Source organism: Nelusetta ayraudi, unplaced genomic scaffold (assembly GCF_046127955.1).
Source record: "Nelusetta ayraudi isolate G7.1 ecotype Tasmania unplaced genomic scaffold, CSIRO-AGI_Nayr_v1 ptg000026l, whole genome shotgun sequence".
NCBI lineage: Eukaryota > Metazoa > Chordata > Actinopteri > Tetraodontiformes > Monacanthidae > Nelusetta > Nelusetta ayraudi.
Genome location: NW_027466076.1, coordinates 1,047,758 through 1,070,161, shown reverse-complemented (window position 1 = coordinate 1,070,161; position 22,404 = coordinate 1,047,758). Strand labels below are relative to the sequence as shown.

The 22,404-nt window shown below is 47.8% G+C and overlaps 1 protein-coding gene across 3 annotated transcripts; it reads right to left on the bottom strand.

Annotated features, from left to right (window-relative positions):
* Window positions 1-240: 240 nt before the first annotated feature.
* On the bottom strand, window positions 241-21,899 carry itga11b (integrin, alpha 11b). 3 transcript variants are annotated; one of them, XM_076028743.1, is made up of 31 exons: window positions 20,582-21,899; window positions 20,082-20,169; window positions 19,510-19,999; window positions 16,203-16,314; window positions 12,098-12,207; window positions 11,892-11,983; window positions 11,530-11,644; window positions 11,166-11,293; window positions 10,842-10,990; window positions 10,621-10,765; window positions 10,360-10,525; window positions 9,950-10,020; window positions 8,459-8,603; window positions 7,830-7,978; window positions 7,612-7,755; window positions 7,304-7,507; window positions 6,829-7,138; window positions 4,878-5,017; window positions 4,691-4,801; window positions 4,031-4,116; window positions 3,727-3,934; window positions 3,521-3,619; window positions 3,183-3,259; window positions 2,897-2,980; window positions 2,674-2,782; window positions 2,250-2,363; window positions 2,050-2,133; window positions 1,868-1,978; window positions 1,682-1,777; window positions 823-936; window positions 241-658 (listed from the first exon to the last, which is right to left on the bottom strand). In XM_076028743.1, the coding sequence occupies exons 3-31, from the start codon at window positions 19,568-19,570 to the stop codon at window positions 578-580; spliced, it is 3,615 nt and encodes a 1,204-aa protein (XP_075884858.1). In that variant the 5' UTR covers window positions 19,571-19,999; window positions 20,082-20,169; window positions 20,582-21,899; the 3' UTR covers window positions 241-577. The 3 variants fall into 3 exon arrangements, with proteins under 3 accessions (XP_075884858.1, XP_075884857.1, XP_075884859.1); XM_076028742.1 differs by lacking the exon at window positions 20,582-21,899 and having other exon boundaries at window positions 20,082-20,196; XM_076028744.1 differs by lacking the exons at window positions 16,203-16,314; window positions 19,510-19,999; window positions 20,082-20,169; window positions 20,582-21,899 and adding an exon at window positions 12,536-13,363.
* Window positions 21,900-22,404: the final 505 nt, after the last annotated feature.

Genomic DNA, 22,404 nt, shown 5'->3' with positions numbered 1-22,404 from the left:
TGTACAAAGAACATGTTTATAATATGCATTTACAACTTCCATTAACATACAGAGCTATTATAGGTAGTCTTGTGCCATCTCGCCTCTGTTTTCATAAGCCAGTTCAACCAGTAGTGGGAGAGTTTAATGGTTTCATGCAGGAAGTGACATCGTCACATGATCATAAACCTGGAACATTAGCAAACATGTTGTATGCTACATCCACTCTTTATTGTCATTTTATATACATATATATATATATATATATATATATATATATATATGTATATATATATATATATATATACACATTACAAGTTTCTGCCCTTCCAGGTAAAATTCACTCGCCAGCTGAATGTTTTCTGTGCTGTGACATCATCGGTGGCCGCCGCGGCACTTCGTGGTTACCTGCTGGCTCGCCACGTCCAGCTGTGTTTTTGAACAGACGTGGCGTTACAGTTGCAGCCACGCCCCCCTCCCCAACCCACGGAGAATACCCTCAGTTGTGTATGGGGATCCCTAAGTGACAGGTGGAGTCTCAGGGATTATTTCCAGAGGACAGTCAGTCAGTCAGTTAGTTAGTCAGCGGCCTCCTGCGCTACAGCTCCTCCCCTGCCTTCCCATTCGTCACAGGTGGCTCCTCCTCTTCTTCTCGCCTCCGTCGGTTGAAGAAGCCAAGCTGCGCAAAAAAAACACCATCAACAGAGTTCACCATCAGAGACTTGAGTCAGATCAGACCTGAGAGCGCCTCTCCACTGCCCCCTGGTGGCAGGATGTAATACAACAGAGAGAAAGCCCCATAAAGAGGAAAGGTGTGTGTGTGTGTGTGTACACAGACGTTACCTTCCACAGGGACAGCACCAGTAAACCCAGCAGCGCCAGGCCTCCCAGCGAGCTTCCCAGTACGATCCAGACTGGGATTACGTGATCTGCCTCCTTCCGGAGCTCCAGGCTGATCTGCCGTCGCACAGAGTTGGACAACAAGTCAACATTAAATACTGATACTGGTGATACTTCGCCGTTGTAATCATTTTAAATTCAATATGTGAAATTCTATACTTAAATTTGATTTGTTTTCTAAATTACCTCAATCCTAAAGGTGGTAAAAGTACAGATACCTGGGTAAAAATACTTAAAAAGCAAAAGTACTGATTCAGCTCCTTTATTCAAGTAACAGTAAGAAAGTACAGGCTCTGAAATGTACTCAATGAAGTAAAACATTTGTTGATAATTTTGCAATAATTAATAAGTTCTGACAGAGAAATCTGTCCTGAAAATGTACTGAACAGTGACACCAAAGCTGAGGTACTCTAAAATAATCTCCCTCTAAAATATCATCCATTTATATCTTCAACCACCCAAAAGCAGAGTTCAAATAGCTCCAGTTCAAGCAAGAGCTATAATGATAAGTGAGTTACTTTGAACAAATCTGTATATTTTAAACACAAACGTAACAAGCCACAAAAGTAAAGATATTTGTGTACAAATGTAGGGAATAAAAGTAAAAAGTTGTCAGAGAAAGAAATACTCAAGTAAAGTGCAGAAACCTGATAAACATACTACAAGCAGTACAGCAATAAAGTACTTGGCATTTGGTTACCATCTCTGCTGAAAGGGCTTTTGAAGACGTCAACACTTGTCTCAATGGTGGGCATTAAAATACCACAAATCACAAAAGACGCAATCTTACTGCCTTACGTACCTGTCGGACAGGCGTGTCCTCCTGGAGGAACATGAGACTGGGCGCCCCCAAGTGGATGAAGGCTTCGGTCAGGACCTCCAGTGACCGGAAGCTCACCTGAAAGCAGGTCACATGACTCTGACAATGGAGAACTCGGACACGGCAGGAACTTTCCGCAGAGCGGCGGGGGATATTATGGGGACTTACGGCTAGCAGGGTGGGAAGCTGCAACCGTCCCTGCAGCACCACCTGTAGCTCAGCCGCCGCCGGCAGCGTCAGCCTGCACTCGAAGGCCACGCCCACACTGTTACTGCGGTTCTGCAGTAGGAAAACGAGAGGAAGTGAGGCTCAGTACAGGTCACCTTTGAGGAGAATGTCATGTATCCTACCAACTGCGACAGGTGGGACAGGTCCTCGGCGGTGACCAGGCGGCTGGCAGTGGGCCCGGGCAGCGAGCAGTGAGCGCCATCTACCTGCAGACAGCAGCAGGAAGTCTTTATTCTCCTGCCACTCGTCTGGCTGTCTGTCTGTCTGTCTGCCTGTCTGTCTGCCTGTCTGTTCCCTGCAGCCATCTGGAAGCTTTTCATACCGGCTGGACGGTGAAATGGGTGATGTTCACCAGCTGGTTCCCCTGGAGCGTCACCGCCCACACGTCTGCTCGCAGCATCAGGTCCTGCACTGGGAAGGAGCCCAGGTTCTGGATCTGCCAGCACAAGGAGAAACAGCGTGGAAAATCAAGGATGCCGCAAAAGTCGAAGTTCCATTGTCAGATCTTGTCTGCAGAGTGCAAGTGAGCATCGTTTATCAAATAAACTCCAGAAAGCAGTCTTTTTACCCTTGTGTTTACAGCCTGAAGCTAAAACTGATGCCGTCCTCCTGCACATTAGACACATTTGGAAGTGGCAGTGATGCATTTATTAACCTAAAAGCACCACTAGGTGGCAGTAATGACCGAAACAGACCCGCTGCGTAAGCGTAGATGAGTCGTTACAGCGAAAATTTCTGTAACTCACGTAATAGGTAAGGTTGAAGGTGGACGGGGTCTGGTCTGACTGTTCCCAGGAGGAGGAGGAAGTGGAGGTGGAGTCGGCCTTGATCTCGAACCGAGGGGGGGTGGGGTCTCTGAGGGAGGGGGCGGGGACAACACAGCCGTCAGTCAAACCACCACTGGGAGATCTCTTTCTTTTTTTTTTCTTTCACGTGTTTATCCCTCCAGTCTCCAGCAGGGGGCCCCACCTGGTGAAGAGGAGGTCGGCCTGGTACCTGACAGGCAGGAGGAGGCGGTTGACGTTGTCGCTGGGGAAACTGTCCCTGCCCTCACTGCCAACATAAAACACAAGTGTGAGAGGGAGGAAGCGGGACCACGAGTGTGACTTTGTGAGGAATAAAATCAACAACATTTGGTTTTTAGGAGCACAAGTTTTTTGGAATGTGGTCCTTGTCTGTTTCTCTTCTTCTTCTTCTTCTTCTTCTTCTTCTTCTTCTTCTTCTTCTTCTTCTTCTGAAAACTGTGCATCCTTACCTACTACACTGCAGGACGACCTCAACGTGGTCCAGCAGGATGGAGCGGTTCAGCTCAAACTCCAGGCGGAAGGACACCTGAGCAGGTAGAGACATTTTCAGGATAAAACCTCTGAGGACAAGAGTGGGCGGAGTCAGTGGCACACCGGCTAGAATATGGTTGGCGGGATTTCGACATTTGAAAAAAATATGCTTAATTTTTCTAAAGAGAAACTAAATCTGGGACAAGGAAAAAGAAAATAAAGTCCAGACATCAGCAGCCTGAACCTCCACAGATTGAACCGCGAGCGTGAGACCAAGAGGAAGCGCTGTGACATCACTTCCTGCCGGCCAACCTACCTGGGACAGAGACTTCATGAACGGAGCGCTGATGTTACAGCTCTGCTGATTGGCTGGTCCGTCCACAGAGTGACATTCAATCTGAATGTCTGATTGGTCCTGGGGAGAGGGGAATGGAGTTAAGGGGAGGAGACAGCTCAGTGCCAAAGGTTTCTAATAGGTGACTGACAGAATGTTTCCAGAAGTATCTGAAGACTTGGGGTCACCTTGACCACCAGGCTGGAGAAGAGCAGGTTGGAGGAGGCCGAGATGTGGATGTTGGCTCCGTAGGCGTTCTCCCCCTGGTTCTCCAGCCGCGCCAGCACCAGAAGCTTCCTGCGTCCCGCCTCCACCACGTAGGCCGTGCCTTCAGCCGGCTCCCCCTGCTGGCCACAGAGGGACCAGGCGGCCCGACTTTCCCGGCTGCAGAACTGACTTCAAGGGAGAGAATCGCTTGCATTAGGCACGTGCGTGCGAGTGTGTCTGCGTCTGTGCACATGTGCTGTATGTGTGTGGACGCGCACGACTCACTGCACATCCATTAGGTCAGAGCGACTGTGTAGCACCAGGTTTGGGATGCAGGCGTCTTCCTGCTCGCAGCCGTTCCAGAAGGGAAGCTGTGCAGGAAGAAAAGAATGTGGTCACTCCTCACGGTCACATGACTTAATATATTTATCATATTTGGCAAAAAAGTATGCAAAAATTCCCAAATACTTCAAAAACCTTCACATGTTTTGTTATGTTTAGTTTTGTTTTCCTGTTTTCCTTCTTCTTCTGTGGTTATTCAGATATGAACCCTATATCCTCAAAGTTGTGTTACTTTAGTTTTTACTTTAATTTTTTTAAATGTCTCTTTTTTATTTAATAATTTTGTGATGATCAATTTGGCCTCCAGTCTTAAAAACATACACACAAAAATTGCAATACTAAGACGTCTACACAAGTTGGGTCAGTTTTTTCTCTGTTGTGGGTGAAAACGACACAAATTTTTCAGAAAATGTAATCAAACCAGCCACTTATTTTCCCTAAGAGCCAATCAGATTGGCTGCTCCTGTCTTTATTTCATTTTTTTATGAAAGCACTTTAAAGGAGACTCACTAAGGAGTCTGCTCGTATATTTCTTTTGTTTAAATCAATGCCGCATAAAGAAGAAATATGCATTTGTGGACGGAGCTTGTGAAAATGACTCACCTCGGCCCTCAGGATGCTCGGCCTGTCCGGGTCCAGCACCGGCCCGTCGTCCGGACTCTGAAGCCCCGCTTCCAGGACCACCAAGACCGGACGGCCGTAATCAGGTGTCTCCTGCTCACACACACACACACCCCAACTCAGCAGACGCTCCATCATCGTCCGACCTGCCTTTTAAAACTCTCCTCACCTGGACGGAGAAACCCAGGCGCTGGCAGCTCCGCCCACTGGGCCGCAGGGTCATGACGTGGCGCTGCTGGCGGTCAGCTTCGTCCAAGACGGCCCGCGGAGGGAAGCGGCGCTCGTCCATCAGCAGGCTGAACCAAACAGCTGCGGGGAGGGAGGAGATCCGTGAGGCTCACAGCAGTAGACACGGAGGTACTCACTGGATAGAAAGATGGACGGCGCCTTCGGGGTCAAGAAGGAGGTGCACCACGAAAGTTTGGAAAACCTGCATTCTATCGTTTGGACAGGAGGGGGCGACAAAGTCGGTTGCAAAAAGCGTAGAAATGACTGGTTGCCAATAAGAGGGAGGAGCCTTAAACTGACATCGTTACAAACTGATTACAAATCAGTTCAGCCTGTCGGCTCTACTATCCATTTTGTCTGAGTCGGTCTAACTTCTTTCAGTAAAAATGGGCGTGGCTAAAGTCTAGTAGGTCACGGGCAGGTGCACGCACGCTCCAATCCCTGCTCACCCACAGTGCCGCCCACATACATCCAAATATGGAAAACTTCTGGTTTCAAAACGGAGCAGCAGGTCCAGATGGTGGCGCCGCTGAGCGTAGAAAGCGACCTCCAGGATTCACCATGATGCAGATCTTGTCAGTCAGAATTTTTGGGTTATTGTTTACGTCCTTGAATAAACAACGTAAACTGATCGACTGCAGCGATTTACATCTTTGCTGATTCTTTACACTTCAGCCTGTGGCAACACCCCCTGCTGTTAGCACTGACTGGATCCTGGAGTGATCCTCGGACTGGTTTGATCAACCAAGACTCCAAGATATTTTGCTGACTCTATTGTGAGTTGGGGCTTTGTGCACCTGCCACACACTTAAGGCTGGCAGGTGAGATGTTTCAGGATGTTCCTGTTTCCATTCACAAAAAAAAAAAAATTGAATTTCTTCCGCCTGCTGTGTGTGTCCTTGGCATCGTGTCAGCGTGCACCGCTGTCTGTCTGTCTGAGTGAGTGTGCGTGTCCGATTGGGACCAGATGAAGAGGAGGTGGGAGGTGGTGAGGAGGGAGCAGCTAGTGGCTGCAGTTAGCATGCTAGCAAGGCCCTCCGCCAACATCTGAGGCCAATTAGGCAGAGACACGACATCACCCGGAGGCCAAGTGTGGTCGGAACAAACACCAGACGGCTGCACAAGGCCAACCAGCCGAGGTTAAACACACACACACAGCTGAGGAGGAGGACCATGGCTGACCCTTGACCTCTCACAGTGTCAGCGTGAGAATGTGCAGCGAGGTCAGGAGGAAACAAATGCTTAGTTAAAACTGATAAATGGGGAAACTTGCATCAGGTCATGATCTTTTTGACAATCAAACCCTTCCTACAAATCCCACAATGCACCTGGACTTGACTGCTCATTAGCTGGGATGTCAACACCTGTTCAGGGAGGGAAGTTTTTGATGCCATGTTACAGTCAGAGACACTGCAGGTGAAGTTCTGTCCTCTCTCTCACTTCGTAATTCCATTTGAGAATGTTTCATTTGATATTTTACAGGTTTGTAGATGTATACATTTATGTTGCTATAACCAACTGATAAACTGTTTTGGGTTTATTTATAGGGTTCTTTTGTGTAAAACTAAAGAAAATCACATTTTTGGAAAAGTGAAACACCAAAATGACGAAAACAAACCTAAGCTTGTACAGTAGCTGAAAATTTTAATTTAAGTTAATTTCTAATACTTTGCTCTTCATTTATGAAATTCATATATTTGGTTTCAATTTTGGTAAAAAAAAAATTTTTAAAAATTCATAGCGAGGCCTTAATATTTTTGAATTTGAATTTATAGGGAAGTTGTTGGAGGAGTGTTGGAAAAAGTGCAAAAGAGGTGAGTGGCGTAAAAACGGAGGTTTGTGCAATTCCTGTGGCTGCCTGTAGGGGGCAATGAGAGCATTGTGCTGCTCACCAACATCGGTCCGAGTTCCGGTTCTAGTCCTGGTCCCGCTCCTAGTGTCCAGGCTCAGGCAGACGATGGCAGACATGCAGGTGACCTCCTTCCCTCCTCGCCGGCAGTCCTTGTTGAAGACGTTGATCTTCTGGGGTTCAAAGGTCAGCGAGGCCTCGATGCGAACCACGCCGCGGGACCAGACGATGACGGCGGCTCCCAGTGCTCCCACGGCGAGCTCCACCAGCCCGTCACCGTTGACGTCCAGCACGCCGTGAAGACTCTGGCCAAAGTAGCGCAGACCTGGCGAGGAGCCGGCCGCCGCCAGCCGCTGGGGGAGGGGGTGGAGGTGTTTGGTGGAGGGAGGGGTCGGAGGAAGGGTTCGAAGGAAGGGGTCAAAGGAAGGGGTTCGAAGGGGTTCCTTCATTTAGGTTCTTACTCTCATAGACCAAAACCCAGAAACAATTGGGAATTCAAACCTCCACAGCAACCCCACCTGTCTGGGCTGCCGCTGGACACTTCGGCCCAGGCCGTAGAAGATGTAGACCGCCCCCTGGTGGTCATCCTCCAGCGGTGCACCCACCGCGAGCTCCCTGAAGCCGTCGTCGTTCATGTCGGGCAGCTCGGCCAACGCCGAACCCAGACGAGAGTTCTGGGCAGGGCCGTTGACCTCTAGCACCCCCTGGAGGATGAATGATGTCTGAAAGGGACAGCAAACACAGTGCCAAAACAATTAGCTTTTAGCCTTTAGCTTCAGCATCTTCTGGGGAGACGATAGCTGCCACGCCAAGTGATGTTTTGTACCTGTGGCGTCACACCGTAGACGTAGACCCGCCCCTGCTCCCAGCCCTGCTGGTAGAACATGGGCGCGGCCACCAGCAGCACGTCCGTCTGTCCATCCGCGTCCACATCCATTGACAGCAAGCCGCTGCCAAAGTACGAACCAATCTGAAAATGGAGCAAATCTCAAAAATCCATTCTTCTTTTTTTTTATTTAGCCATTTTTTTCAGTAGTGACCAACCTGCTCCCCCCTCAGCGACTGCAGCACCGTCAGGTTCCCATTGTTCTTCAGGGTGAAGATGATGACCTTCCCCGAGTGGTTGAACCTCGGCGCTCCAGCCACATAGATCTGGGAGCCGCGGGAGGAAATGAGCGAACTGACAGAATAACCTGGAAATCATGAGAGAACCTGGTGTCAAAATTCTGCTAAAAAAAAAGCCCTGCTATCATATGTGGAAGTAGTACAAGTCCATGTCTGCCAATTTTTTGAGACCCTTTTTTTTGCTTATATAAAGCTGTATCTTGACGCCCTCCTCCCAAAACCCCAAACTGCTGCTTTTGTCCTTTATCTTTCCAAGAACATGAGCGAAATGGTTAAACATTTCAATAAGGAAATATTTCTCTAGTATTCTTTTATATTACTATTTTGAAACTAGGAGTTAAAAAATCGTGAAATGTCCATTTAAAATAATTTATTCTGTTGCAATACATCATGATGACAGAGAGGACGTTCCATAAAGAATCAGGAACAGCAGGAACTCTGGTCCTGTGTGCATTTGTGTGCCCTCCCCTCTATGTTCATTGCGGTCTGGATGAATTTTTTTCTCTTCTAAATTCTAGATGTTGTATTTGAGAACACGCTGACTCTACCTAGGTATGCTGCGTGGTTCTTCAGCTCCTCCGGGAACTCGTTCTTGTAGGAGGACTTTGGCGGGACCACTTTCCCGTGTTTGGTGTCCTTGAGGATGGCTCCGTTCCAGTCGTAGGCGCCCACTGCCCCGAGCAGGACGCCATCCTGTGGTGTGTGAAGGGAGGGCGGCTGAGACACACACAAATCAAAGCACACCACCAGAGAGAGAGAAAGTCTCCACTGCCATATCCCGTCTACTTCTACCCTGTCAAGTCCCAATAATCAACAGTTTAGGAATGCAGAGTTAGTGGAGAAATACCACAGGAAACCATTAGGGGCAATATAGAGACAGTAATCAACGAGAGAGGAAAACAACCAAGAGGTGTGTGAAAAGTTGGAGAAGAAGGAGGAAGAAGGATATGGAAGAGAAGGAGGGCAAAGATGAGGAGAAGCTGGAAGTTGAGGAGGAGAAGGAAGAGAGGAAAGGTGGAGGAGGGGAAGGTGGAGGAAGTGGAGGAAGAGAGGAGAAGTAGCAGGAGGAGAAGGTGGAGGTGGTTGATATCAGCTCCTCTGTTTTCCACATCATTCTGACGTTGGCCTGCTGTCTCAGTCTCACCTTCAGATTCTCCAGCAGGAAACACTCTGCATAGCTGTCTGAGTGTGAGTGATTACTAACGAACGCACGCGCGCGTCTGTGTGTGTGTGTGTGTCCTGCTGGCAGCTTTGCTCTGAGGAAAAAAGAACATCTGCTCTGCGTTACGCAGCAAGTTTTTCCACGACGACGTTTTCACTCCCTGCTGCTGGAACCTGGTCCAGACTGCTGCTCCTGCTGCAGGAGGAGCAGCAGGAGAAGCAGATGTGTCTCCTGGAGGGTCTGCCTGGCCCCCGGTGACAACGGTGACGCTCTGGGTTTTGTTTTTGTCGAACAAATTATTACAGTCACTGCTCCTGTTTGTGCGTTGCTTGAGGATTTTCTTTTTTTTCCAATTCTGAAGCGACGCCATCAGTGAGAAGGTCCAACCTGGATGCTCCCCGACTTTCCACAAACACTCTTCAAGCTCTGGATGCTGCCCAGCCTTCATCTGACAGTTTATTAAAGGGGGCCAATCACAGACATCCGTCACCTGATTCACTCTACCTTTTTCTCTGACACTTTTTTTTTGCAGCAGATTAGAAAACTTTCCGTCTCACTGGCACAGGGTAGAAAAATCCAAGAAGTCACAGAGGTCACAGAGGTCGTCTGCCACCCTGGGCATCGGTTGAGATGCCCGAGTGCAGGTAGGCTCTGATGGAGACTCACTATATGTTAACACAATGAAGTAGGCGGAGGAAGAGGAAGACGAGGAGGAGGAGGAGGAGGAGGAGGAGAAACAACCCCAGGAACTAATAGTACTGTGAGGAGGAAAAACTTCCTCTGAACTAAATCAGGAGGACATGGAGTAGAACTTCCTGTCAGGAAGCAGCAAGGACAGGAAGTGATTGCTGGTTTTCTCCAAGCCAGTATTACTCACCCGGACCAAGTGTGAGGAGAAACCAGCTTGAGCCATCTGAAGACCAAACCCTCGGCCCTCGCTGCTGGTTCCTGCCAGGCAAAACACACAGACATGTCAGTGGCTGCAGTTCCGACACCCGCCAGCAGGGCCAGAAGTTTCGGAGGTCCTGGAGCTGCTGGAGCTGCTGGAGCTGCTGGAGCTGCTGGATCTTGGTCACAGCAAGTTCTAGAATTATCTCTCTTTGAAGACCCGCAGTATTTAGGTCTTTATTGAAATGACTCTCAGAACAGTGAAAAAACTTAGCAAATCCAGCTTTTATTATGACTATTACTATTATTTCTTCGAGCCGTGGGCCATAGTTTGCCCATGCCTGTTCTCCACCCAACGTGACTCAGCAGGACCTGACCGGCAGAGGGCAACATGCTGACCTTCCAGGGAGAAGATCCTCTCTCCCAGCGCATCTACAATGTCTTTGAGCGCCGACTCGTCCGTCACGTTGAAGAAATGCTTTTCGTCTGGGTCGCTGGCGATGAACTTGATCTCCTTCAGGAAGGCCTCCGAGTTGATCCCACGGCGGTTGTAGTAACCCAAAACCTGCAGAAAGAGCGTAGAGAGAGCCAGAAGGAGCGAGTCCAGGGAGGGCCAATAAGGATCCAGGAATCAGGGACGAGCGAGGGAGCGGGACTCACAGCGATGGCGTACATGGTGATGTTGTCCCGCTCGCTGTCGGCGACGACCTGTGGCAGCTGCAGGCTATCGTGTGACTCTCCGTCTGTGATCACGATCATCACCTTCTGAGCGCCAGGACGGCCACCACGCTTGAACGCCTCAGACCTGTGAGTGAGTGAGTGAGTGAATGAACTGGATCAGGGACCCAGGGGATCCTGTGGGGGGCACCGCCATACTGTACCGTGCCACGCTGATGCCCAGCGCTGTCCTGGTCTCCTCACCACCGCGCTGGTCGATTCCCCTGGCAGCCTCCACCACCTCCTCCACTGAGTGGTACTCGCCAAGGCCAAACTCATGGACCACGGTGGAGCCGTACTGGACCACTCCCACCTGCAGACAGAGAACAGGACAATCTGCGATCCCGCCCCTCAAGCCATGAAGAGGTAAGAGGTAAAAACAGCTAGAAACATCAGAACCAAACAAATCTGTGTTAAAGTTACATGTTAAGATGCCCCCCAACCCTGAGACAAACTGCATCCCGCCAGCCTTTCAGAGTGGAACCAACCTGCGTCTGACCTGGGCGGATGTAGAACTTCTGCAGGATGTTGATGAGGAAGTCCTGGACCTCGTACCAGGGGTAGATGGAGTTGGAGCCATCCAGGACAATCACAATGTCCATGAACGTCTCACACCCTGAGAGAGAGTAAGACATGGGTGAATGGAGGGATGCATAGATGAATGACTGGATGAATGGATGATGGATAACTGATGGATGGATGATGGATGATAAACGGATAGATGGATGATGGATGGACAGACGAAAGATGATGGATGGATAGATGGATGGATGAATGGATGATAGATAGATGAGGATTGATGGATGACGGATGACGGACAGATGGACAGATGGATGATAAATGGACGTTTACTCTGCAGGGCCGGTGCGATGGTGTGAGATGGCCTGAAGTTCCTGCTGACCCTGGAGCAGATCCCGGTGCTGTACAGGGAGCTTCCACACTCATGGGACCAGAGGGGGCCGCAAGTCTGGAGACACAAGTACGACTCATGTCACAATGTCACAATGGTGAAAGTATTGATACCACAGTGTACAAGTACTGAGCTACGAACTACACACTAAAGGCAGATACTGCAGCCAGTGAAGCAGGAAGCAGCTTCGTGTTCACCCACTGACTCTGAAGGCCCTTCAAGGTCCTTCTCACATCATTTGACTTCCTCTGGTTTTGGCTTTTCAATCAGTCATGTGATCCTCCTTTATGGTCATGGGACTCACCACGAAGGTGCCATCCCTCGGGCTGGAGGTGAGCGTCATGCCCAGCCTCATTTCGTCTTTCCTCTCCGACACATTGTCCAGAGAGACCTTCCCTGAGGAGACAGAGAGAGAACTTTAACTAGTGGTACAACTAGTGGTTCTACTAGTAGTCATCTCTTCTCCTGGATTTTTAATTTTAAAAAACGGGACGCCCAGACGGGACTCACCCAGTTGGAGGCGGCTGCAATTGGTAGAGTTCCCACGGTCCAGCGGACACCTGAACACATCACCAGTCTGCTTGGTCCCTGTGGTCTGCAGGGGGGCGCCCACTAGCAGCCTGGACACACAGCAGCCATGAAACTGCTCAGAAAAGAGGCTTTTGGGCAAATTATTCATAAACAACAGAGCTCCTACAGTTGAAATATTTACCCCAGACGACTTGGGCCGAGGATTTAGATTTTGCGATGGATAAATATGAATATGAATGAAAAGAAAGAATGAAGGTCTGTCAGTGAGTTTAGACATAAAATATGAGCAGTACGAACAAATTGTTCGGCTCAACAAAACATTTGACAATAAAAAAAATAGAAAGACCATTGCAGAATCCACCTCGCCACCAGTTTTGAGACCAGTTTTGTGTTGCTATTGACAGGGACACAACTCACTCATGAAAAAGTCAGGCTGTGGTTTTCATCCTCCGATCTTCTGATCTTGTTCAAATTGCATTCAAACTGAGTTCACGTTTAAAAGAAGAAACTTTCTGGGAAGAAACGTTTGGTTTTAAGAAACGCTGAAAAAAATTGTGGAAACTGTGGAAAAGCAAAAGGTCAGCCATCACTGCTGCTGACATCCAATGGTGAAAATCATTTTTATAGTGAGGAAATAATCTCTGAGATGAAACTAGAAACTGTGGATGAGGTTTCTCTTCAATCCCTTGACAAAAAAAACATCTGATGCTTTTCACAGCTCTCATCGCCACTCCCCAGTGGCGACGAACACGGCAAGCTGGTCTTGAACCCTGGTGAGGTCCAGACCGCACTTCTGGGAAGTGAGCAGAGTCACTGTGCAGAACAGTAACTAACCTTCCTTAGAGCCTCACGTCTACATCAAACAGATTAAGAAACCGCATCCTGACCAGCTGAAGCCTCCAAGCTCCACCTGCTGCTGCCGCCAAGGCGTCCATGTATCACTCCCTCAACACGTCGGCTCTTGATGGACGTTCCTACAGGGACGCTAACAGGCTAACATATAACATTTTGTGAAATGTAAACAAATCATCAGGACTCGTGAAGCCTGATGATAGATCCTCTCGTAGTCGTCTTGAAAAGCTACAGTGCATTTCTTCAACCGCAGTCCTCTGCAACAATGGGAGGCCTCGCTGCACATCCAAAGGGTGCAGAGTGCAGAAACCTGACTGGCCCGTATGTCATGAAGACAGGCGGAAGGTTCGTCCAATCATCCTCTGTGATGATACAGATCATTCATCGCTGATTTAATTTTTTTAAAAATAACTGTTTGACATACACACAGGCACACAGACACACAGCTCAGCTTTTTACGGTGACTGTAAACACACAAACTGCTGGAGGTCTGACCTCAGAGGTCAACACGGGTCAACAAGTTTGACCTCAAACAAAACAAGCCCGCTTCTTCTTCTTCTTCTTCTTCTTCTCCTTCTTCTTCTTCTTCTTCTTCTTCTTCTTCTTTTACTCCTCCTCCTCCTCCTCCTTAGCCTCCCTCAGGTTTTCCATCACCCAGTGACTCCAGAATGTCAATATTTGACTCCCTGTGGACAACCTTCTATAACTGGACCAACTGTCTCAGGAGGTGAAGGTGATGTTCTGCTGGGTTCCTCTAAACACCAAAACCAACTCAGTTTAGGAACTTTGTCCAGACGGTTGTGTGTGTGGCGAGAGTCAGGACCCGCCCGGCCTAATTGGTTCTTTTCACGATGGGTCGTCACACCTCTGTGACCTTAGCCAATCACAACAGAGCAGTAACAGTGCGTACTAAAGATGATGAAGATTGAAATCATCTCCTGAAAGTTTCTTGAATTCCTGCAACTTAGTGGGAACAATCACAAAAAAGACGACAAAGATAAAGAATCTCCGACCGCCGAGGTGAAGGCGGAGAGCTCAACGGTTGAGTGGTTCCGGGTCAAACATTGCAGGTCAAAGGTCACAGGACTCCTGGCGGGTTGGCGGTACGTGGGGGAAATATTCCGGGAGCAGCAGAAGGAAAGAAACACAAACGGAACGAGGCTCCCTGCAGGAGCTTCCTGCCGCTCAGGAATGACAAACCACAACACACGACCGCCAGAGACGCCGCCGCCGTTGCTCCGCCCCTCGGACAGCAGCGCAAATACTTTCCACTTGTTTACCTGCCAACTTCAAAGAGGCCCCTGAAGAATTTCTCATTGTGAGGTTTTCATCACGGGATCAAGGAAGAAGAGTGAAAAACAAGAAGCCGAGCAGTCCCACCTGACTCACCGCGGCCGGTAAGCGAGGCCCCCTGCTGGTGAAGACATCACGCTGTAATCCGAATTGGATCAGGCTGCAGGCTCACATCAGACGGTGAGTCAGTCTAAACCTCAGCAGCTATTAGAACCAGAACCAACTGCAGTTGTGCTGTCGATCTTTGTCTTGAACTCTAGTCAAATGCTTCAACACTTTTGAGCGAAAGCTTCAAAATTCTACCAGGCTTTTATTTGTTTTTTTTCCTCATCATATTTGGTCCCGTCCATTTTCAGCGTGCAGCATGAGCGGCGACAGAAATCTGGTTGACTCGTGTAGGTATTATGAGAACTGGATACCAGACTGTTGTTTTTCCCCCATAGACCGCAATACAAAAATAAACGCCTGCATAACGGCCGACAGGGCGACTTTTGACCAGTTCATAATAAATCTTTCTATTCTGGATTTTTAAGGCCTGGAGTTTTTATCTTTCTTGAAGATTTTTGCGCTAATGAATTGACCCATACCCCCAGCCATAAATGCAGATATTATAACGTGCACACTTCAATCACCAGAAGTAGAATTTCTGACGGAATACATTTAATTTTTGTTGTTGTCAGATAACATGCACATTGGCTTTCTCCCAAATTCACGCCAGGAAAGAGACAGTCGCACACATCTCTCCAAACATCCTACAGTCCTGCGCACAGTACACACCAGTGTTTGTTTTGTTGACGAAAAGTTTTCATTATAGTTGTCGTCAACTATCATTTTTTTCTGACTAAAACAAGATGATAACTAAATAAAAATTCATTCATAAGGACTAAGACGATGATGAGGTGTATTGACATTTTTGTCAACAAATAAAAACTAGACGAAAGTGCGAGATGACCAGTTTGAGACCAAATGTCAACACCGGGGAGGAAGAGGCGACAGGACATTTGGACTCACTTCACATTTAATATGAAAGAAAATAAAACAAACTGTGGCACAAAGATATCAGGAATCAACTAAATCGACTGTAATTTTGTTGTTTAGAGGGACTGAGGTGCGGCCAGATGGAGCCTCGGCGCAGACGGACGAACCGTCCAAGAACACAAGGGAAGGAGTGATGTGAAAAAACTTGATTTATTGCAGAGACAGTCATCTTTCCGTGACGACGGGACTGGTGGATGGAAAACGTTCCTTTCATCAGAAGGTCCTCCAGCCCAGGTTCTTAAAATAAATCCCACAATCCACCTGCTGCTGTCACGCAGAAGCATGCCGCTCTCCAATTGGTGGGTTGTTGTTTTGTTTAGTTTTTTCTATCGGGGAGAGAGCCTGGAGCCTGGAGAAGACATTATTTCACGTCATCTGTGTATCGTGTTTAATGGCCCAGTGACGTCGTTTCATGGACCAGTCCCTCCAGGACACACCAGGCCAGTCTGGACTGGTTCCCACCAGACAGCCACTACCGTGAGGAACACAGGGGGCTGGGTTTCTTTTCCTTTTTTTTCTTTTTTTTGTTTTACAGAGACCAGAATGGGGTGGCATTCTAAGAGGGTCCGACGATCCTGTCTGCACTGGATTCTGAGCTTTTGAAACTGGTTTTCTGTCTGGAGGAGGCCAAGCAGTTTCTAGACTGGCTACCAGCCGTGCAGACAGACTGGACCAGTACAGACCAGTGCAAACTGGATCTGTACTTAGCCGTACAGACTGGACCAGTACGGCCTGGTCACCCTCCAAGTCTAGCACAAACATTTTTTTTTCAAGATTTTCAAAGTTGGAGAGATTTCAGACCAACTCCTGGTTCTGCAAGGAGACATCAGGTTAAGAAATGGACTGGTGAGTACTGGTTCCTCCACAGACCAGTTCAGACCAGTTCAGTTGGGACACTCACCACTGGCGCCCGCCGGCCTGGTGTTGCTGGACCGTGTAGCCAAACTGGCTCTCCTTGGAGCCGGAGAAAATCTTGAAGTTCTTGGGGTCAAAGTTGAAGCACAGATGAAGATCTGAAAGACACGAGAAAAGACAAAGATCTAAACAGCAGGGTTTTTTTGGTTTGTTGTTGGTGTTTTTAATTCTCTTTTCTGGTGCCAGTGGAAGTTGATTGACTGGTCAAACCGGGACAGGACGACCTCACAGTGCTGCCAGAGCCGTCTTGAAAAGCTCCAAACCACAGAGTTTAGTTCAGTCTGAGTTTGTCTTTGAGAACCACAGAATCCCAGAAGGTTGTCTGCTGCTCCAGTCTGACCAGTCTAACCAGTGGGAGGCTTCACACCAACCAGTCACCATCCAGTCTGAGTCAGTGGATGGCTTTACAGAAGACATGTGATTGGTCCAGGTTGAAGGAGGTCGAGAGAAATTTTTATTTTCCTTTCCTTCATTTTCCGTGCTTCTAAATTTTTGTCTATTGACTTTTTCTCAAATGGAATATGTCAAAAATGTGGAGTCTGCGTTCAGACTTCTTTTTTTTCCAAGTGTCTTTGTGCTCGTGTTTTTTTTCTTAGGGGAAAAAAAATCCGCTGGATATTTTCTTGGTGAAGTCCAGAGGTTGGTGTGGTGTCTGCTGATGGAGACATTGCCCACCACGTTATCAAAAGTCTCCACTTCCTGCTGCTTCCAATTAAAACAGCCAAGCCAAGCGGCCAAGTCGGAGCGAAGGAGAGAGACCGTGAAGTCGACATGAAACTGACATTTTTTTTATTTATTTTTTTTTAAATAAAAGCCAATTTTCCGAAGTACGAAACTGAGCCCAGGCTGGAATTGGAGGCGGAAAAAAGGTGATTTCATTCTTTCAGCAGACGTCCAACAGGTTGAAGTGACTCCTCAGAGAGGGTGGGACTCTGAAAGGACATTCTTCTTCTAGCAGGTCACTGCGCTGAGGACTCGAAAAAATAAAAAATAAAAAACAGATTCTCGGGGATTGGATTTCTTCCTTGGTCGTCTGCAGCTCTCCAGAAACTGAATCACCACTTTAGACATCTGGATCACAGGCCCAACACCCTCTGAGTGACCTTGACCTCCACACAGGGGTCACAGGGGTCACAGTCGCTCCAGAGCTCGTTCCACTTCTGCCTTCTGAGCTGCTCTGGGCTTTACTGCCGCCACTCTCTGTCTTCTATTAAGCCGTCTCTTTTTATGACCAGACTCCTTTTTATTATCAGGTCATCACTTTGACACCTTGACCACTTGACCCTTTGACCCTGGACCATTCTGGTGGACCGGCAGTGCACAGGGAGGAAGACTGAGACGCATCAGAGGTTCTGCAGAAGTTCATCCAGAAATACTGTGATTGCTGCTGCTGCTTCGTCGTCATCTTCTACTGCTGCTGCTGCTGGATGATCTGGATCCTCCATCCTGACACTGAGGACATTATTTTTTTTCTAGTTTCTTCACTCCTGGTTCGTCTGTTGGTTTTTCCAGATGTGCTGCTGCTGCTGCTGCTGCTGCTGCTGCTACCATAACTGAAAACAGATCCGACTGCAACCCCCCTCCAAAAAGAAAAAAGAAAAACACCCTGGTATTTTTGTTGTAATGGGGACAAATGATTTGTGTTTAACCTCCAGATTTCTCCATTCTGAAGATGAAAGATTTTGTAAAGAACAGAGAGCCATTTTGTTCGATGCAGGGGTCAGAGGTCACGGTCAGATGGTGGGTTTCCTCCGATGCTCCTGTGCCAGAATCTGGATGTTCGCTATCTAAAGGAACAGAATCTCATCCTGGGATCATGGGACAAAAAGTTTATTTTACTCAGCTGGCTGGGTGAATTAATGGCAAAAAAAAAGCATTTTCTGATCTTCCAGGAAACACCGATTCCTGTCAGGGGACTGACTGACCATTGAATCGAGTACATTTCCCTCTGATGGTCCAGCAAACATTAAATCATGTGTTTTACTTTATTTGTACGCAGTTTGGTGTGAAACTTTCTCCTTTCCATGAGATGACACCAGCCAGCACTTTTATTATCGCTACTGGAGGCAGACAAAAAATGAGAAGAGGCTTGGATATTGTTTCTAATTCCATAAAACAGCCGCTGCCCCTCTAGCGGTGGCGGCGGTTTCTGGTTATGGACCAAATGAAAGCGGTTGTGGTTCCACCTCACTGGGTCTCGGGCCTGTTTAAAGGCACTTTACTGCGGCTTGGGAGCAGTTTCCAGTAATTAACCCCCACCCGTGCGGGACTTCAAGGGAGCCCGCGGCGGCTAATCGCTGGGGAGTGATTTCTGGAAGAGGCTTGGTTTTATCTCTAACGAGGTGGCAGAGGCCGGCGGCTGCAAACCCACAGACAGACAACAACAACAACAACAACAGCCACAACAACAGCAACACAACGGGTGACACGCTGCTGGCTTTGTTTTAACAATCAGATTAAAAGGCTGCCATTAAAGAGAAACCGCTTCAAAGTACCAGGAGACTTATCAGCCAAAAGTTTCAGAACCATACAGGTGTCTCGCGCAACTCTACAAGGGAGAATCTCTATTTGTTTAAAGGACATGTAAGAAAAAAAAAAAGAGCATGGAGCATCCCACATGCACACAATCCATTTGTGCTTTGTCCAAAAAAAAAAAAAGGAAGCTAATTTGCAGGCATTGGAAATTTCACCCCCATTTAGTCACAGATGGAAAAGGAAAAGCAATTCCAAAGTCTTCCTGCCAGGTAGTGTGCCAGAAATTTGCCGGCACCCACAACACCATAGCTACATAGGAAGTGACGTCATCAACGCCGCGCTGTTTGTCGTTCTCAATTCTGACAATTTTTTTGCGTGACCTGTGCTACTTCGACAAATGTGCTCGAAACAGTTTGGAAATGTAAACAAAAATGTATATTTGCGTTGTTTGCGTAAACTTCATACTGCATTAAAGTGTAGCTTCGCCCACAACTTTATGGCCAATTTTTAATTTTAAAAAAAGAAAAAAAAAAACAAACAAAGACAGACAAAGATGCCTTTCACACAAATTTGGATTTATTTTTTTTTAATCCAGAGCTAGAATACAGAGTTGTTAGCGTTGCTGTATTTAGCTGAGCACAACTAACCAGGCCACCAACAGGAAGCCTCACACTGTCCAGTCTCCTCCTGAGCTCCATCAGGCAGGAGGTCAGTTACAGCAACTCAGAATCAAACACCATCACCAAACACTTAGCATCATGACCGCACGTCTAACATTCCTGCACCTGGCAGCCCCGCCCCCTTCCCTTTGAACTCACCTGGGAGGAAGCTGCAGGTCCACAGCAGCAGAAGAAGAGGACAGCAGCGGCGGTAATCCATGAGTTTGTGTGTGTGTGTGTGTGTGTGTGTGTGTGTGTGTGTGTGTGTGTGTGTGTGTGTCTGCGTGACTGTATGTGTGCGTGTGCTTGGAGCAGAAGAGGATTCACTGGTTCACTGGTGTGTGTCCTCGTGTGTGTGCATGTGTCTTGAGTTTTAAATCTGCTACTCTGACGGTGGACAGTGTGAGGGAGGCGGAGAAAAGGAAAAACACACCTCCTCCTGGCTGGTACGTCTGCTGTGCTACGCACACACACACACACACACACACACACACACACACACACAAACACACACACTGATCTCCGGCTTTTTAAAACAGCCCTTAACATCTTTTTAAAAGTGCCTCCATCGGTGAACAGATGTGAGCATATGATCTGTCCAGTTCCACAAACCTAGAAACAACAACTGGGCTTCAGGAGCCACCAACTGCTGTACTTCAGTTTTAGGGCAAAAACAGAAAGACGAAGAGGGAAAAAGAAATGGGTGAATCAGCATGCGGTGTCACACTCACACGCTTGTTGGAGGAACTGATCAGGAACGGTTCCTGCTGGTTCGTGGAGAACTCAGCTGAAGATCTACTGGGTCTCACATTCGTGCGTCTGTGCACGCGATGCCAATTTCCATATGTGACCTGCTTGTTTTTGACAAATGTGTTTTTGTTTGCAGAAATTAAACGCACTGGTCATTTTACACAAACTTTAAACTGTACTCAATTGTAGCCACACACACAGCATGATAGTGATTTTAATCAGCATTTGTTAATTTTTTTAATTAAAAAATGTAAAAAAAAAATATATTATTAACTTTACAATTATTTTTGATTTAGAACATCAAAAATTGTCACCATTTTGCAACGATGGGACTTTCAACTAAACTGCAGATAAGTGTAGTTGTTTGGATATTGCATTTGAATATATATACTGTACTTAATTTGTTTAGTATGTGTGGTTTGTTTTTTCCCTCGTCTCATGAAACGATTGTGACATTTATTCCATAGAGAAAAAAATGGACCGGAGGGCACCTGTTGAGCAGAGGTCTTCATGAAGACTTCGGCTCCACAGATGAGTGATGGCGTCACAGGGTGGAAGGTGGAGGTGATTAAGAAACTGGCTGCTGCCTTGCGGGTGTTGATGGCGCAGAGTGTCCTCTGCTGGCAGAAGACAGACACAGAGTCTGTGTGTGGTGTGTGTGTGGTTTTGTGCATCTCAGCGTGCGAAGAAGCTGTTGAGGTTGTTGAGCATCCAGATGTTGCTCTCGCAGCTCCATGAGGTGGACTTGTAGTCCGTGATGGCCTGAATGCCCGGCCATAGGCTCTGTGAGTCTCTGCTGTCTTTGAAGTGGGAGGTTATCTTGTGTGTGTAATCCTGTTCTGCTTTCCTGATGCCCCAGGACAGGTTGGCTCTTGCTGTTCTCAGGCCAGTTTCCTCCCCGGCTCTGAAGGCATTGTCTCTGGCCCTCAGCAGCCTGTGGACCTTCCATGTCAACCATGGCTTCTGGTTAGCCCGAATGATGATGCTCTTTGTGTGGGTCACATCCTCAATGCACTTGGTGATATAGGAGGTCACAGTGTCTGTGTACTCATCAGTGTCTGTGAGGTGGTTGTAAGTGCCTGTATAAACATTTCACAGTCTGTTGTGTCGAGCAGTCTTGAAAAGCAGAGAAGCCCGCCTCTGGCCACACTGTGACTTTCACTGTCTGTCTGTATGCTGCCATAACAGTGATGTGATCAGAAAGTCCAAGGACAGTCTTAAGGTAGCATGAGCATGAGCATGGGTTTATAGAGTCCCCTGCTGTGCGAGGCAGTCCTGTTACTGTACAGAAGCTCACCACCAGATGGCAGTATACCTTTGTTCACCGCTTTCGACGGTACCGTATGGCCAATGCAGCCCTCCGGTGTGAGAAATCGGAGGTGTGGCGTGAGAGCGTGAGGAACAAGTCAAATGCGTGAGTTTCACGGCCAATGCGTGAGAGTTGGCAGCTCTGTACTCCACCACCGCGGGACCTCCCTACGTTTACGAGGGCCCTGTCCACTCGATAGCATGCTAGCTGCCCCAGTTGTATGGCAGAGTTTTGGATGTTGTCATTCAGCCATGTTTCACTGTAGACAAACACACAGCAGTTACCCACTTACCGATTCGCTGACCTCAGCAGTCTTACATGATCCATTTTATTGTCCAATGATCGGACATTTGCCAAGAGGTTAGATGGTATGGCTGGGCGAGTTGGACTAGCCACTAGCCTAACCCGGATACCTCCACGCTTGCCCCTCTTCTGCTTTCACACACACACCGCTTCTGAAGTCTCCTTATTGGGGGAGGAGTAGCAGGCAAGTCCAAAATGTTGCAAATATATCTTTTGCGAATATTATACAGAGCCTGTCGATTGTACATGTAATCCGACGTGGACAGACGAGAAAAACTTTTTGGATAAACATTTTCTTGACATACAAAACACTGCACGAACGGGACAGAGAGAGGTCTAAACGCGTCGCCATCTTCTATCAACAACGATTTTTCATGGCATGTCGCTCCATCCATCCAGCTCTCTTTGACCTTTTGCTTCGGCCACCGAGAACAAAAACATGTTCTTTCGTTCTACTTATACGCCACACCTTAAAGGCCAGTGTCTGAAAGTGCTATTTGATGTTAAACCGGTCTGTGGCACAACAGACAATGAGGGCTGCTGCTCTGAACAGCCAACTGAGTCTGGTGTTGTTGACGTCAGGGTTCATGTGACGGGGAAAAAAGCCAATCTCAAGCTTGTTGTGGTGTCTTTTTCTAAACTTTTTGAAACCACTCAGTGCCAAGAACTCAGCAGCAATGTGTGACTCTAAT